Below are 15,315 nucleotides of genomic sequence, written 5' to 3'. Positions count from 1 at the left end.
AACGTCAGAAAAGCCCAACTTAGCATTGGTATATTCAAAGTCAAGCATTTTCTCAAAGTGTGACTGCGCAAATTTACCAAGAAGATGGTCTCTGAGACAATAAACAGTGTAAATCTCGTGCCCTCTGATAGAAGCTCAGGTAAGTCGTCCTCTGATTTTCCTCCACTGCAGACAGCTTCAAACTGAGTTTTATGTCTGTAATTTAGTGTATTTGTACACGTACAAGTTTTTCAAATGCAAATTATTTTATTTTAAGTATTTTTTTATTTAGTTACAGTTAGCATAATTTTTCTTGGTTTTCGTGCAGAAAAGTGCATTTTTCTTCTTTGTATTGAAAATACAACTGGTTGTTATTGGAAACGGATCAACTGTATTCTTAATTTTCTGCTGGAGTCTTTACTTTTTTGCTATTCGCAGTATGATGTTATTGTGACTTTAAAGCCTGGTTGTGTAGACTAAGTTAAAGGACAAAAACACCTCTCTGTACTTTTGAGTGTTGTTATATTACAAATATAATGTCATAACTTTGTCATATAGTTATGAAGCAAAATGTGGACAAAATAGAAATACTTGAGTAAAGACATAAAGTAACTGGACTTCAGTGCAGTCTTAGAGTAAATGTACATAGTTACTTTCAACCAGCTGGATATATTGTAGAAAGTCTGACTTTGACACAGACCTTAAACTAAACCACCAAACCTTCTCTAAACTTTAGCTGCATTAATTAGTTAAGTATTTTCAAATTTGTAAAATGGTGAACATTAAAACTCAGTGGCACTGAACATCACACAGACTTCTTGGTTCAATCAAAATCAAACTGCATGCTGTCATCAGCTTGATAATAACTGGGATTATCTGATTTATAGAGAGTTGTGGCAGCACCACTAAAGCCACATGTAGCTTGGAAAAAAAGGGGAAAGCCAGCACTGCATTAGAGTCACCTAGAAAAAGGCTGAGGAGTGGCCGTGGACCTGCTCAGTCAGCAGTAGACACTGTGCCAATAAAGGGTGTGAAAAGAAAGGCCAGCACCTCGAGAGAGACACCAGCTAAAAAACAAGAGAGAGGCACCAGTATCAGAGAATCACATGAGGAGCACAGAACTAAGCAGCTGCCAGGAACAGAAACATCTAGACAGGCAACCAGGGAAGATGACTGTGAGCCCTCGCCAGGATGCAGCAGTCAATCAGCTCCCATTTACAACAGTGGGAACATGTCCCTCCCATTCAACAGAAACAGAGGTAAACTAAGTAAGATCAGTGGTAGATGACTATACAGGACCGAACTGTATGGTTAGGCTGTGGATTTAGGATTAAAGGTATCTTAAGTTTGTTTTGTTGCTTTTAGGTTTGCAAATTCTTCATTGAGTTTTAAGCCTTTTTCCAATGTCTTTCACTAATGGTAATTATAGCAACGTCATGCAAACAGCAGTCATTTTCAGAACTCGGTGTGTTAGGTCAGTAAGTGGTGCTATGCAGTCATTTCCTAGTTGTAATGTCAGTCTCCTCCACAGTGGGACACACCAACAGTGTTGTGGAGCTGGGTTTAACTTCCAGCTCTTTAGTAGCTGATGGAAACTTTTTAATCACTCTGATACAAAATACTAAACAATGCATACGATATAATCGCCGCTCTGTTTAACATCAGCAAGCCCTAACATACTGACTCAGACACAATTGTATGAAAATGGCTAAACTCCATGATGCAGCTATGTACTGAGGAGTCGAAATATTGTGAGAGGATGTGCAATTTTCTCTTTTGTTTAAGAAATGTTTTGTTAACAATAACAGATTTAAAGTAAATGAGCCCTAATCAAAAGTAGCATGTCATATTATTCCGTTTACAGTAATACCAATACAATATTAGTTAATGATTAGAAAATGAAATATCGCGATAGAATAAACGCACATGCGCGGTGCCTTTGTTTTCATACACACATGGTGGAAAGGAATTTGCATTTGCACTATTAAATTTTTATATAGCTTTAATGCACATAAAAAACATCTGCTTGTTTGAGTGAAAATAAATTGATGGGGTTTTTTTGCACTAATAAAGTTGTGGAGTTGTAAAGTATTTTGTCTCGCACCAATTATATCGTCAGTTATATCGTTATCGCAAATTTTCAAATATATATCGTGATAAATATATTTGGCCATATTGCCCTGCCCTACCCTACTTCTTACAGCAACAAAGTAAATACTCTGAAATGCTAATACTTGACCCGTTGAGCTTCCTTCTACACTCTTTCCAGTTACCTGCTTCAGCTAAACAAACCAAATTGAATATTTCTAGTAGTGGAAACATTTCTAATTTTACTATTTCCTACGTTGTGCTACACATGAGAAAACAATAAGATATTTGTTCCATTTATCCCACATTATCCGAAGTTCATATGCAAAAATATGTTTCTCTCTCTGTCTGTGTTTAGCCTTCTTTGAGGCCAAATACGAAGCGCTTGAAATGCTCGGGGAAGGAGGCTTTGGTTCTGTTTATGCTGGGAGAAGAAAAACAGATGATTTACCAGTGAGTACAAATCTTAATGATATATCTCTCTTACCATTGCCTGTAATAACCAAAATACTACTGACTGGCCTGTAGGTGGTGATCAAATACATCAACAAAGATGATGTACAACGTGAACAAGTGGTGAGTGATTAGTAGTATTAAAGATGTTTCACCTTCTTGTTCCTTTGCTGTGGAAATCAATTTTTTTCCCTTTGCTGTGGAAATCAAACTACTCATCATTAAATATCACTGAAAACTTATTTCATTTCATTCATGTATATGTATAAAAATAATGATAATTTTAAAAAAAAAATAATTAATAACAGATGTAACAACAGCTAAAAAATAATAGTTTATAAAAAATAGTTTAGTAATTGCAACAAAGAGAAAAAGCATCTTGAGGTGACTTTTGTTGTGATTTGGCGCTATATAAATTACACTTAATTTAATATTCTTCACTTGATTGATGCAGGGTTTCTTTTTAATTTACAAATTTTCTCCTTGGTATCATGGGTAATTCAGCAACCACTGGCTTCAGCATTCCCAAGAAACTGTCCTGGGGAAGCCAGAAAGGGGACACAGTCAGGATGCAGGACTTATTGGTAAATCGTGACGATGTTCTCTGGAGTGCAGGAACACACAGCTTAAGTATGGAGGAGATTGATCTCGCTCACAACTACCCTTTTGCTGAATTACCTGTTCAGGAGAGCAACATACTTCTTCTGTGTCCCCGGCCAGTAACTAAAAAGGAAACACAAGCTCAAGCACCTTTGCACCCAGGAAACAAACTACATTTTTTTGTCTTGTGCACAGTATTGCGCCGACATTACGTTACATGTAGCTGCAGCTGCCCACGGTGATGGAGTGATAGAGCACCTCTTCAACCTGAGCCTGAGGCTGGGAAGAGTCCCACAGCTCTGGAAAACCTCCTGTGTTGTACCAGTGCCAAAGACTTCACGCCCCAAGGACCTCAACAGCTACAGGCCGGTGGCTCTGACATCCCACCTGATGAAGACCCTGGAGCGGTTGGTCCTGGCTCAGCTTCGGCGCCTGGTGAGCTCATCACTGGACCCACTTCAGTTTGCCTACCAACCTGGCATTGGAGTGGATGATGCCATCATCCACCTCCTACATCATTCCCTCGCTCACCTGGAGACTCCTGGGAGCACTGTGAGAATCATGTTCTTTGATTTCTCCAGTGCCTTCAACACTATTTTTCCCTCAGTTCTGAAGGACAAGCTGGAGAACTCTGGAGTGGACCATCACCTCACTAGCTGGATTTTGGACTACCTCACCGACCGACCACAGTATGTGAGGGCTCAGGGCTGTGTGTCGGACAGGGTCGTCTGCAGTACGGGGGCCCCACAGGGAACGGATCTGGCTCCGTTCCTCTCCACCAACTACACTGCAGACTTCTCCCACAACTCCACCCAGTGCTTCCTGCAAAAGTTCTCTGATGACTCTGCAATAGTCGGCCTCATCACTGATGGAGACGACAAGGAGTACAGAGGACTGACCCAAGACTTTGTGGACTGGTGCCAGCTGAACTACCTCCAGATCAATGCCAGTAAAACCAAGGAGCTGGTAGTAGACTTCCGCAGGCACAAGCATCCTCCACTGCAACCACTGAACATCCAAGGTATGGACATTGAGGCTGTGGACAGCTACAGGTACCTTGGTGTTCATCTGAACAACAAACTGGACTGGACTCATAATTCAGATGCCCTCTACAGGAAAGGGCAGAGCAGGCTGTACCTGCTGTGGAGACTCAGGTCGTTTGGAGTAGAGGGCCCACTCCTGAAGATCTTCTATGACTCTGTGGTGGCCTCAGCCATCTTCTATGGTGTAGTCTGCTGGGGCGGCAGCATCTCTGCTGGGGACAGAAAGAGACTGAACAGGCTGATCTGAAGGGCCAGCTCTGTTCTAGGATGCCCTCTGGACCCAATGGAGGTGGTGAGTGACAGTAGAATGGCGGCTAAGCTGTCATCCCTGTTGGACAACATCTCCCACCCCATGCAAGAGACTCTGACAGCACTGAGCAACTCCTTCAGTGGGAGACTGCGGCACCATCCCACACCGGATGGAGAGATTTCACAGGTCTTTCCTCCCCACTGCTGTCAGACTCCACAACAAAGATTTTTGCAGCTGATCAAACCCTTACACGTGCAATAAGACTGCTATATAACAAGTAAGACTGCAGAAACCAGTCTTACTTGTTATCATCTATCGTCCACCTGGGCCTTACACAGAGTTTCTGTCTGATTTCTCAGACTTTATATCTAATTTAGTTCTGAGCTCAGATAAAATAATTATTGTGGGTGATTTTAACATCCATGTAGATGCTAAAAATGACAGCCTCAACATGGCATTTAATCTGTTATTAGACTCAATTGGTTTCTCTCAAAATGTAAAAGAACCCACCCACCACTTTAATCACATTCTAGATCTTGTTTTAACATATGGCATCGAACCTGAACATTTAACAGTGTTTCCTGAAAACCCTCTCCTGTCTGATCATTTCCTGATAACATTTACTTTTACAATAATTGATTACACAGCGGTGAAGAGTAGACTTTATCAAAGTAGATGTCTTTCTGAAAGCACTGTAACTAAGTTTAAGAATATAATCCACCCACTGTTATCATCTCCAATGCCCTGTACCAACACAGAGCAAAGCAGCTATCTGAACGCTACCCCAACAGAGGTCGATTATCTTGTTAATAATTTCACCTCCTCACTACGTACGACTCTGGATACTGTAGCTCCTGTGAAAACTAAGGCCTCAAATCAGAAGTACCTGACTCCGTGGTATAATTCTGAAACACGTACCCTAAAGCAGATGACTCGTAATCTGGAGAGGAAATGGCGTGTCACAAATCTAGAGGATCATCATTTAGCCTGGAGAAATAGTTTGCTGCTTTATAAGAAAGCCCTCCGCAAAGCCAGAACATCTTACTATTCATCACTGATTGAAGAAAATAAGAACAACCCTAGGTTTCTCTTCAGCACTGTAGCCAGGCTGACAAAAAGTCAGAGCTCTTTTGAGTCAACCATCCCTTTAACGTTAACTAGTAATGACTTCATGAACTTCTTCACAAATAAAATTTTTATCATTAGAGAAAAAATTACCAATAATCATCCCACAGATGTAATATTATCTACAGCTACTCTTAGTACCATTGATATTAAGTTAGACTCTTTTTCTCCAATTGATCTTTCTGAGTTAACTTCAATAATTACTTCCTCCAAACCATCAACGTGTCTTTTAGACCCCATTCCTACAAAACTGCTCAAAGAAGTCCTGCCATTAATTAATTCTTCGATCTTAAATATGATCAACCTATCTCTAATAATCGGCTATGTACCACAGGCCTTCAAGCTGGCTGTAGTTAAACCTTTACTCAAAAAGCCATCTCTAGACCCAGCAGTCTTAGCTAATTATAGGCCAATCTCCAACCTTCCTTTCATATCAAAAATCCTTGAAAGAGTAGTTGTCAAACAGCTAACAGATCATCTGCAGAGGAATGGTTTATTTGAAGAGTTTCAGTCAGGTTTCAGAGCTCAGCACAGCACAGAAACAGCTTTAGTGAAGGTTACAAATGATCTTCTTATGGCCTCTGACAGTGGACTCATCTCTGTGCTTGTCCTGCTAGACCTCAGTGCAGCGTTCGATACTGTTGATCATAATATCCTATTAGAGCGATTAGAACATGCTGTAGGTATTACAAGTACTGCGCTGCAGTGGTTTGTATCATATCTATCTAATAGACTCCAATTCGTGCATGTAAATGGAGAGTCCTCTTCACACACTGAGGTTAATTATGGAGTTCCACAGGGTTCAGTGCTAGGACCAATTCTGTTTACATTATACATGCTTCCCTTAGGCAGCATCATTAGAAGACATAGCATACATTTTCACTGCTATGCAGATGACACCCAGCTCTATCTGTCCATGAAGCCAGATAACACACACCAATTAGTTAAACTGCAGGAATGTCTTAAAGACATAAAGACCTGGATGGCCGCTAACTTTCTGCTTCTTAATTCAGATAAAACTGAGGTTATTGTACTCGGCCCTGAAAATCTTAGAAATATGGTATCTAATCAGATTCTTACTCTGGATGGCATTACCTTGGCCTCCAGTAACGCGGTGAGGAACCTTGGAGTCATTTTTGACCAGGACATGTCCTTCAACGCACATATTAAACAAATATGTAAGACTGCTTTCTTCCATTTGCGCAACATCTCTAAAGTTAGAAATATCCTGTCTCAGAGTGACGCTGAAAAACTAGTTCATGCATTTATTACTTCCAGGCTGGACTACTGTAATTCATTATTATCAGGATGTCCAAAAAACTCACTGAAAAGCCTTCAGCTAATCAAAAATGCTGCAGCAAGAGTCCTGACAGGGACTAGAAAGAGAGAGCATATTTCTCCTGTTTTGGCTTCCCTTCATTGGCTTCCTGTTAAATCCAGAATTGAATTCAAAATCCTGCTCCTCACATACAAGGTCTTAAATAATCAGGCCCCATCTTATCTTAATGACCTTGTAGTACCATATCACCCTATTAGAGCGCTCCGCTCTCGCTCTGCAGGCCTACTTGTTGTTCCTAGAGTATTTAAAAGTAGAATGGGAGGGAGAGCCTTCAGTTTTCAGGCCCCTCTTCTGTGGAACCAGCTTCCAGTTTGGATTCGGGAGACAGACACTATCTCTACTTTTAAGATTAGGCTTAAAACTTTCCTTTTTTCTAAAGCATATAGTTAGGGCTGGACCAGGTGACCCTGAATCCTCCCTTTGTTATGCTGCAATAGATGTAGGCTGCCGGGGGATTCCCATGATGCATTGAGTTTTTCCTTTCCAGTCACCTTTCTCACTCACTATGTATTAATAGACCTCTCTGCATTGAATCATATCTGTTATTAACCTCTGTCTCTCTTCCACAGCATGTCTTTATCCTGTCTTCCTTCTCTCACCCCAACCGGTCGCAGCAGATGGCCGCCCCTCCCTGAGCCTGGTTCTGCCGGAGGTTTCTTCCTGTTAAAAGGGAGTTTTTCCTTCCCACTGTCGCCAAAGTGCTTGCTCATAGGGGGTCATATGATTGTTGGGTTTTTCTCTGTATCTATGAAGCGCCTTGAGGCGACTTTTGTTGTGATTTGGCGCTATATAAATAAAATTGAATTGAATTGAATTGGAAAATTCTTGTACAATTCTTCTTCTGACGAAGTTGTATTTTTGTATTTTCTTACTCAGTTGTATATAGCATTTGTATTTCTATTTTATTCTATTGTATATATTAGTCTATTCTATTTTATTCTATTGTATATAGTATTTTATTTTATTGCATTCCAGTGTTTTCTAATTTCTGCTACATAACTTTGCACTTTTGCTGTAACAAAACAAATTTCCCACGAGTGGGACTAATAAAGGTCATCTTATCTTATCTTATCTTAAACTGTGACTATCACCAGGTAACGTGGGCATGTTTCCTGAATCAGCAGCAGCTGTTAAACAGTTAACAGGCGAGCAGGATGTATGTAGGTAGGTAGGGTAGGGTAGGTCCACCAATGGTGTCATGAGGAAAATGTTGGCTCATTATTTATATAAATACGGAGACATGACACAAGGACGATTTTTTTATTAAAATTATTTCATTGTTGTCTGAAGATAATACTGATGCATTTGTATGAGCTGGACAGGATGGAGACCTTTTTGCTGAAGTATGAGCTCATAAAGGGGAAACAATACCAATTTAAAAAAGACTGGGTCCCTTTTTGTGAAAATTTAAAATAGTTTATTTTTTTGACATTGTGTAACAATTTAAACAAATCTTTTTTTTATTGCATTAGTTTGGTGTCTTAGTAATGAAGTAGGTTGTGAAGTTGTGAGATAGTAAGAGCTTAAGCATAAATCGTACAAGACAACATGTCATGTAAATGCCGAAAGGTATCAACTAAGTAAATGAAATCCTGTGGTGACAGCTCTGCACCAACAATCTCCAGGTACAACTTAAGACAATGAGGCGAATAAGTAAAAGGTACAGTCATTCTTCTCAAATTAGAAAAAAACATGAAAATGTCTTTCCTCTTTGTTAACTAAACTCCTCATTGATGCAGTTGTTGATATAACTGAGCATTTTTATTACTTTGGATCCATGTGCTGATTTTGATGTTATTTGAATGGATACTAGATGTAGTATGAGATAGTCTGTCACTCTACAACATAGATCTCATATTGTTTCACTAGAACTTCTACACATATTAGGGGAGGTGTCATAATAGTTTATAACTAAAATGTGAATGTGCTGAGGTACAATCAGCCTCCCATTGAAGACTAGGTTGTGCATCTAAAAAGCTAAACTTTTTTAAAATACTAAATGAATGACCTCACTCACATATACTACAGCATAACTGCTTTTTTCCTTTCATTTCAAATGTGTTCTCTTTTATTCAACTCAAGATGAACTTTTACAAGCTCTGTAGAAGCACTAAGAGATGAATGAGTTGTAGTTGACCTCTATTAATATCACTGCAATAAAGAGCAAAGGACATCTGGCAGAGCCAGGCTAGAATAAGCACAGATATTTGTGCTCAATGGAAGATGCGAGGCAAGATACAACATACGCTTAAAGAGACGACAAATACCTCGTACATCATTATTATTATTATTATCATTATTATTATTATTACGTTACATATGAAATCTGAAATTCAACTTGTGAAAAATAAAATGTGTTATTTTATAATCTTATAAATCTTCTTAACACCCCTTTGATAAAATCTTGGCAAATCATTCAAAAAGGATAAATATTGATACATATGACCTGCTTCCCCATTCTACACTTTGTAAATTCACAGAAATTGTGGCAAAGTGGATCAAGTGAGTATTAAAAGCAGAACGGAAACTTGACATCACTTGTCCATAGAGGAAATAAAAGCACCCACACATACACACATTTGTTATTTTATTTAGATGTGGAAATAAGAAGAAGAGATGGATGTTTGGCAGTGGCTTTTGTTTTTCATATGCATTTGCGTCAAAGGTATGATACATTTTGCACAATGTGTATGAATAGAGGTAATGTTTACTTACTTATTTGCCAGTTACAGAACTGAACAGTCAGTTGTGTCTTATAATGCATCTTTTGTTGTCCAGGCAGTTTTTAGGGAATCAGCATTTTGTTTCATACATTTAAGATTCCTGTCTCTTGTTGATCAACCTGTTTCTGTGCTTCATTTCTTCACACTTTGTGCATTTTATTACAGTTACTCAAACAGAAGCGTCATCTTGGACTATTGCTGTCCCATCCTCAGTAAAAGGTCTCCTTGGGTCATGTGTGGTGATCCCTTGCTCTTATAACTACCCAAATGCAAAGGTCCAAACATTCACAGGGATTTGGACCAATGATGGGAATCAAGTCATCTATCATCCAACTGAGTCTAAAATGCTGGAGCAGTATAGGAGACGAACAAAACTTCTTGGAGACATCAGCAAGAGTAACTGTTCTCTGATGATTGAAAATCTTCAACAAAATGATGGAGGGCCTTTTCACTTCAGGATTGAACTTGGAGGCTATAACAGTTTTTCCTACTTAAATAAGAAAGTCTCCATTTCAATGATTCGTAAGTAAAATGTTCATTAATATTGCCAATAATAAAATCGCATTTTCCAAGCTTAGTATTGTCTGTTTATTCAGTGTTGTTGCTAGTTTTTTGGTCTGAGCTGATTCATTTGTACTAATAACAGATACACTTTTGCTTTGTTACCTAACTGATTCAAACCTAAGCTCTGACAATGCATTTATGAACCAGCAAATCAACCTATAATAGCACTTTATTATTAATATTATCCAGCAGTGTGTTCAGTGTCTGTGGCTTTTTTCCTCACATTTTGCTTCTGAAAGCCCGATGTAACTAATTACTTAGAACCCTGAAAGACAGGTTTTGCGGTTAATACAAATTGATTTGGTTTAGAGGTTTTTTTTTCTTTAATATTTCTGTTTTCATGTTCATCATTTGTGCTATTAAATCAGGCTAATTCATTTTATCTTTCAGTTTATGTGTGATGTTGCATCCAGTTCTTTGTTTTCCTACATTCTCAAGCTTGAAATCAGACTGAAAGTACATCTTGCATCGGTTTGGAAACATGCAGACATGGAAAGATTAAATAATTCCAAATGAAGCCACCACTCTTTTCCTGTTATATTTTCCAACCAGAGCTGATTCTTTTTTTCATGAACAGCAACTCAAACAAAACAGGAAATATCTTTCTTCCTATTCTTTCCCCCCATACTTCCTTGTAATATGTGTTAGTAATATATCTGTGTTATGCATTAATAACCTCACTAGACTCTGGTGGTGATTTTCAACACTTTATTCATGTTTAACGTATTTTCTGCACTATAAGTCACACTTAAAATCCTTGAATTTTCTCAAAAATCAAGAGTGCGCCTTATAATCCGGTGCACCTTATGTGTGAATTTTGGTTGTGCTTACTGACCTCGAACTGATTTCATGTGGTACGCTCAAAAATCTGTCAAAAAGTGCTTTAGTACGAAGCATGATGGGTTGTCAGAGAATTACGGCTACCGTACTCAGGAGCCTCGCGGTGTAATCTAGGTCCAAACTCTGCTTCAGGTCCCAAAGTCAAACAATCACTGCGGCATCACTGAGAGTTAAAACCTGAGTTAAAGAATTGTTTCATCTTTAATAAAATGATCTGCGTTGCTGCTTTACCAGGTGTAACAATTAAGTTTAACATTTGCTTAATGTAATGTAATATGTAATTATGTATGAAAACAGACCCGTTCATCGACAGTGCATCTTATAATCCGGTTCACATTATGGTCTGAAAAATACAGTATCAACAAATTTAATTAATATAAGGAAGGCAAGTTCATAAGTCAAAGCTTTATAAAATACAGTATCAACTGCCGAGTACATTAAGTGTTCTCTCAGAAAATTTGATTATTCATGATCTTTCTTGTTAACACAGGTGAACCAAATGCCATTGATTTTTCTGCGCATGAGGACATAAAGGAGGGTCAACCTGTGTCTGCATCCTGCTCTGTGTTTCACTCCTGCCCCACATATCCACCAGCTTTTCACTGGAGTCACTCTGGAGAGCAGCATTTTCAAGCACAGAAGCTTCATGATGGCCAGTGGAAGGCAACATCAATTTTAATGTTTCGCTCAAACCGCACTGATCACAACAAACTGTTACAATGCAGGGTAACATACCACGGAGGAAAGCACCAAGAAACATCCAAGACCCTTAAAGTAAAATGTAAGTGTGCATTTCTAAATATGTGTTGATGATAAAAGACAAATTCCTCAAGCATTTTAAAAACTAAAATTTGTGCATTACTTTTTGATGTTTCATTTAGCAGCTTCTGCATCTAGCTTCAGTCAGAGTCACAGGATTCGCAGTCATCATGACTCATATAGATTCCAACCACAGTCAGCAATAAGATGTCTGGTATTTTCACTGGATGGACATGTGACAGAAAGAAGAGCAAATTCTGTCTGTGTCTCCGTTTATCAGTTATGACTTTATAATCATTAAATTGACTCTTTTTTTTTTTTTAAGTCGTAATTTTATTCTTTTTTTCTTTAGCGTTTCTTAGTCAATGGTGATGTTAGTTTAGCAGTCTGTCTGGTCTCCATTGATCGAAATATATCAAATATTAGATGGACTACTTGGATATTTTGTTAGTTCGTGGTAGGGTTGGGCGATATGTAAAAATTTTCCAACCGACAATCGTCAGTCCAATAATCGACAATGGGCGAGTCACCCATTTTTGATGGGTGGAGCCATGTAATCATGCACGGACTGATTTGCGCGTTTACAACATAAAAGAAGTTCAAGCATGGACAAACTAATTTCCCAAAAAATTTAGAGCGTTAAAGCGGTCATCACGATTAACGAGGTTAAAATTTTTAATGCACTAAACCCATCTGGATGGGTTAATTGTTATTCGCTTTTATCATGATGATGGCACGTTAACACTTACAGCACAAAGAAATATATAAAGGCTTTAAACCACATGAAGGGGGTAAACCTAAGGATGTAACCAAAGTGGTGTGCCACTTGTGCAGACATATAGTGTGAGCAAAGTACTTAAACACGACTAACCTGCATGAGCATGTACGTGTCCACCATCCGGCTGAGTATACTTGGCTGTCACCAGCTTCTGCAGCTCCATCAACAAGCATTTCGGCGCACTCTGAGGAGGGTGCATTTGCTCACTGTTAAAACAGCGCTGTTTCTTTCTGTTGACTGCTTCTATTAGCTCCATCATTCTTAGCAAACTTACTCATTGGCAAATAAATAAATAAATTGCCTATCGCCAATGGGCTCAGCCTATCGTCAATATATTTGTCCAATCAGAACCTTGCTGACTTTGGCAACTGCTTGAAAATTTACTCTAGTACTACCATTATGTCAAAATGCTTAATGAAACTCAGCTTTTACCTCACTGTGTAAAATGATACAAAATGCTGCAGAGTAAAGGTTAAATGTTTCTATGCAGATGCTCCAGTGAATGTGAAGGTCGAGTACCAGTCAGATGTGAATGAGGGAGAGACTGCACACCTGAAGTGCTCCAGTGATGCAAACCCTGTCAGCAGCTATGAGTGGCACAGTGAAACTGGTGTTCTGCTGAATAAGGGGCAAACCTACACAATGTCAAATGTCTCCAGACACTCAGAGCCCGTGTACTGCACTGCTGTTAATGAAGAAGGACGAGTCAAGTCAAGCACTCTGAAGCTCAATGTGTTATGTAAGTAAATAATAGAACAAATATAACAACAAAAGATGAATGCATGGATATATGTTTCTAATTACATTTGCTGTTCTTACAGATGGCCCTGACATTGAGACTTACTCTAAGTGCTCCTCATATAACGGCATAGTAAAGTGTGATTGCATTGTACAGTCCAGGCCCCCCAGCATGGTCCATTTTGTTCTTGGTGACAGAGTCCTGCCAAGCACCACAGTAGAGACAAATGGCTCTGTTACTACTGGGACTCTGCAGACAGACTTTAGGTCCTTTAGGTTTGTTCACTGTCTGGCAAACAACACGCTGGGAAATGCTAACCTCACACTCTCTTTACCTGTTAATGGTAAGTAAAAATGTCAAAAATAGAACATAAATTCTTTTTATTCAACATTTCCATGACAAAAAACACAGTATGTTTTTCTTTCTTCAGACAACATGCAATATATCTTTATTGCCTCTGGAACAGGTGTCATTTTGCTCATTATTTTGATAGCTACTGCTGTCGGAGTTAAAAAATGGTGAGTGATTAAACAAATTATTGTAATAGCATTAAAGGTAATGCCAAAAAACTCAAACAAAAACACCCAAACATATTTCTGCTAGCACGCGGAGATCAGGAGAGACACCACCATCTGACCTGAGCACAATGAAGTCAGAGAGACCTGTAGAGATCCCTCATTATGCCCCAGCAAGGAGGTATACATTCTTCACCTTAATTAGCAAACAAACAAAACTTTTGATTAAATGTAACCTAAGAAGGAGTGACTGAACTTCATTTTCATGTAGATAAGAAAAAAATCTTGTGTGCTTTTCTTTATTGTTTCTGCAGGAAAGAGAACTATGAGGATGCCCATTGCAATGACATTTACACCAATTTTCATGTATATGGCAACGTAGGGGTGAGTTAGGTTTTCTTCATTTGTTATGTGCCTGCATCAAACAATGGAATGAATTAAACTTATTTTTCTATGCAGACCGACTTGGATGAATCAGTATACGCCAATGTGTAACATCTGTGAAAGACCAGCTGCAGTCCATGTTTGTGTCTTCAGATGGAAGTCAAGGAAAATGTTAAAAAAAAATCCTTATGCTATTTTCATCTTATATCACATATGTTATTCCAGTTGTTCATTAAGTGTTTTATCATCAGTCTCCCCGCAAAGGGAAGAGAGTATGTAGTCGATTCTGTCTATTTGTCTGTCTGTCTCATTTCCACTCTCTTTTTAAATAGGGAGTGTTTAGTGGTTGTGAAATTAAAGCAATTTGTCTTTCTGGGATTGTGTACCAACTTCAACACAGAATGCAGAAAAGCACACTGTAGTGTATGAGTGTGATTGGTATTCTTGGTGTCTAATATCTTTAGGCATCAACTAAATACAGGAAACCCTGTATTGACTATAACTTGAGGTACAGTCATTCTGCTTAAAAAAATAAAACAACAAAAAAAACAAACAAACAGAAAAAGTATTTAAAATGTGTTTAAAATGTTACATCTTTTTTAAATCAAACTCATAATTTACAGCGGTTCGAAAACATCTTTGCTCCCTTCCCGATTTCCTATTTTTTGTGAGTTTTCCACACTTAGATGTTTCAGATCAAACAAATGTAAATATTAAACAAAGGTAACATATGTGCTAGCAGCACAGATGGAGCACTTGGCGAGACACAGGAGGCAGCTGACCACAGGCAGTTTTTGTGACACGAAAGAGTCCACCCAGACCGATTCTATGAGTTTTGTACAGGTGACTCGTGTCATTCAGAGCAGAGACTTGCAATGATTCAGCCAAGGTGATTAGAAGAATGCTGGGCTCTTTTGCTAATGATTGATCAAGGAACCTTTGTTCAGCTCCAGAGCAATCAGGGCATGACAAAAGTGAGTGTGAGTGTTAAAGGTGAGTTCGACCAGGCACCTAGGTTGTGGTAGGGAAGCTTCATTTATTTTGCCCGCTAGTATCTCTACAATTACTGGTAAGCAAAATCTTCTGGCCACAAGGGACAGGTGGTAATGACGTGCCCCTTTCTGCCACCATAAATA

At 38.8% G+C, this 15,315-nt stretch overlaps 1 protein-coding gene across 1 annotated transcript; it reads left to right on the top strand.

Moving 5' to 3' along the window:
* The first annotated feature begins 9,493 nt into the window (after positions 1-9,493).
* LOC146563559 (sialic acid-binding Ig-like lectin 14) lies at positions 9,494-14,375 on the top strand. Its single transcript, XM_085290254.1, has 9 exons — positions 9,494-9,542; positions 9,766-10,122; positions 11,495-11,785; positions 13,032-13,280; positions 13,363-13,623; positions 13,711-13,798; positions 13,884-13,976; positions 14,110-14,179; positions 14,255-14,375. Exons 1-9 carry the CDS (start codon positions 9,494-9,496, stop codon positions 14,288-14,290), a joined length of 1,494 nt encoding a protein of 497 aa, XP_085146380.1. The 3' UTR covers positions 14,291-14,375.
* The last annotated feature ends 940 nt before the right edge of the window (positions 14,376-15,315 follow it).

Source organism: Mchenga conophoros, linkage group LG11 (genome assembly GCF_057382185.1).
Source record: "Mchenga conophoros isolate Kocher_MC1m ecotype Shallow Benthic linkage group LG11, M_conophoros_male_GT1.1, whole genome shotgun sequence".
NCBI lineage: Eukaryota > Metazoa > Chordata > Actinopteri > Cichliformes > Cichlidae > Mchenga > Mchenga conophoros.
Note: the sequence above shows the minus strand (reverse complement) of the source record. Positions and strands in the feature narration are given on the sequence as shown.

Coding starts and splice junctions, on each gene's coding strand:
- LOC146563559 (XM_085290254.1), top strand. CDS start 9,494: ATGGATGTTTGGCAGTGGCTTTTGTTTTTCATATGCATTTGCGTCAAA. Junction 11,786..13,031: donor CAAGACCCTTAAAGTAAAAT/GTAAGTGTGCAT, acceptor GTTTCTATGCAG/ATGCTCCAGTGAATGTGAAG. Junction 13,799..13,883: donor GCTGTCGGAGTTAAAAAATG/GTGAGTGATTAA, acceptor TATTTCTGCTAG/CACGCGGAGATCAGGAGAGA.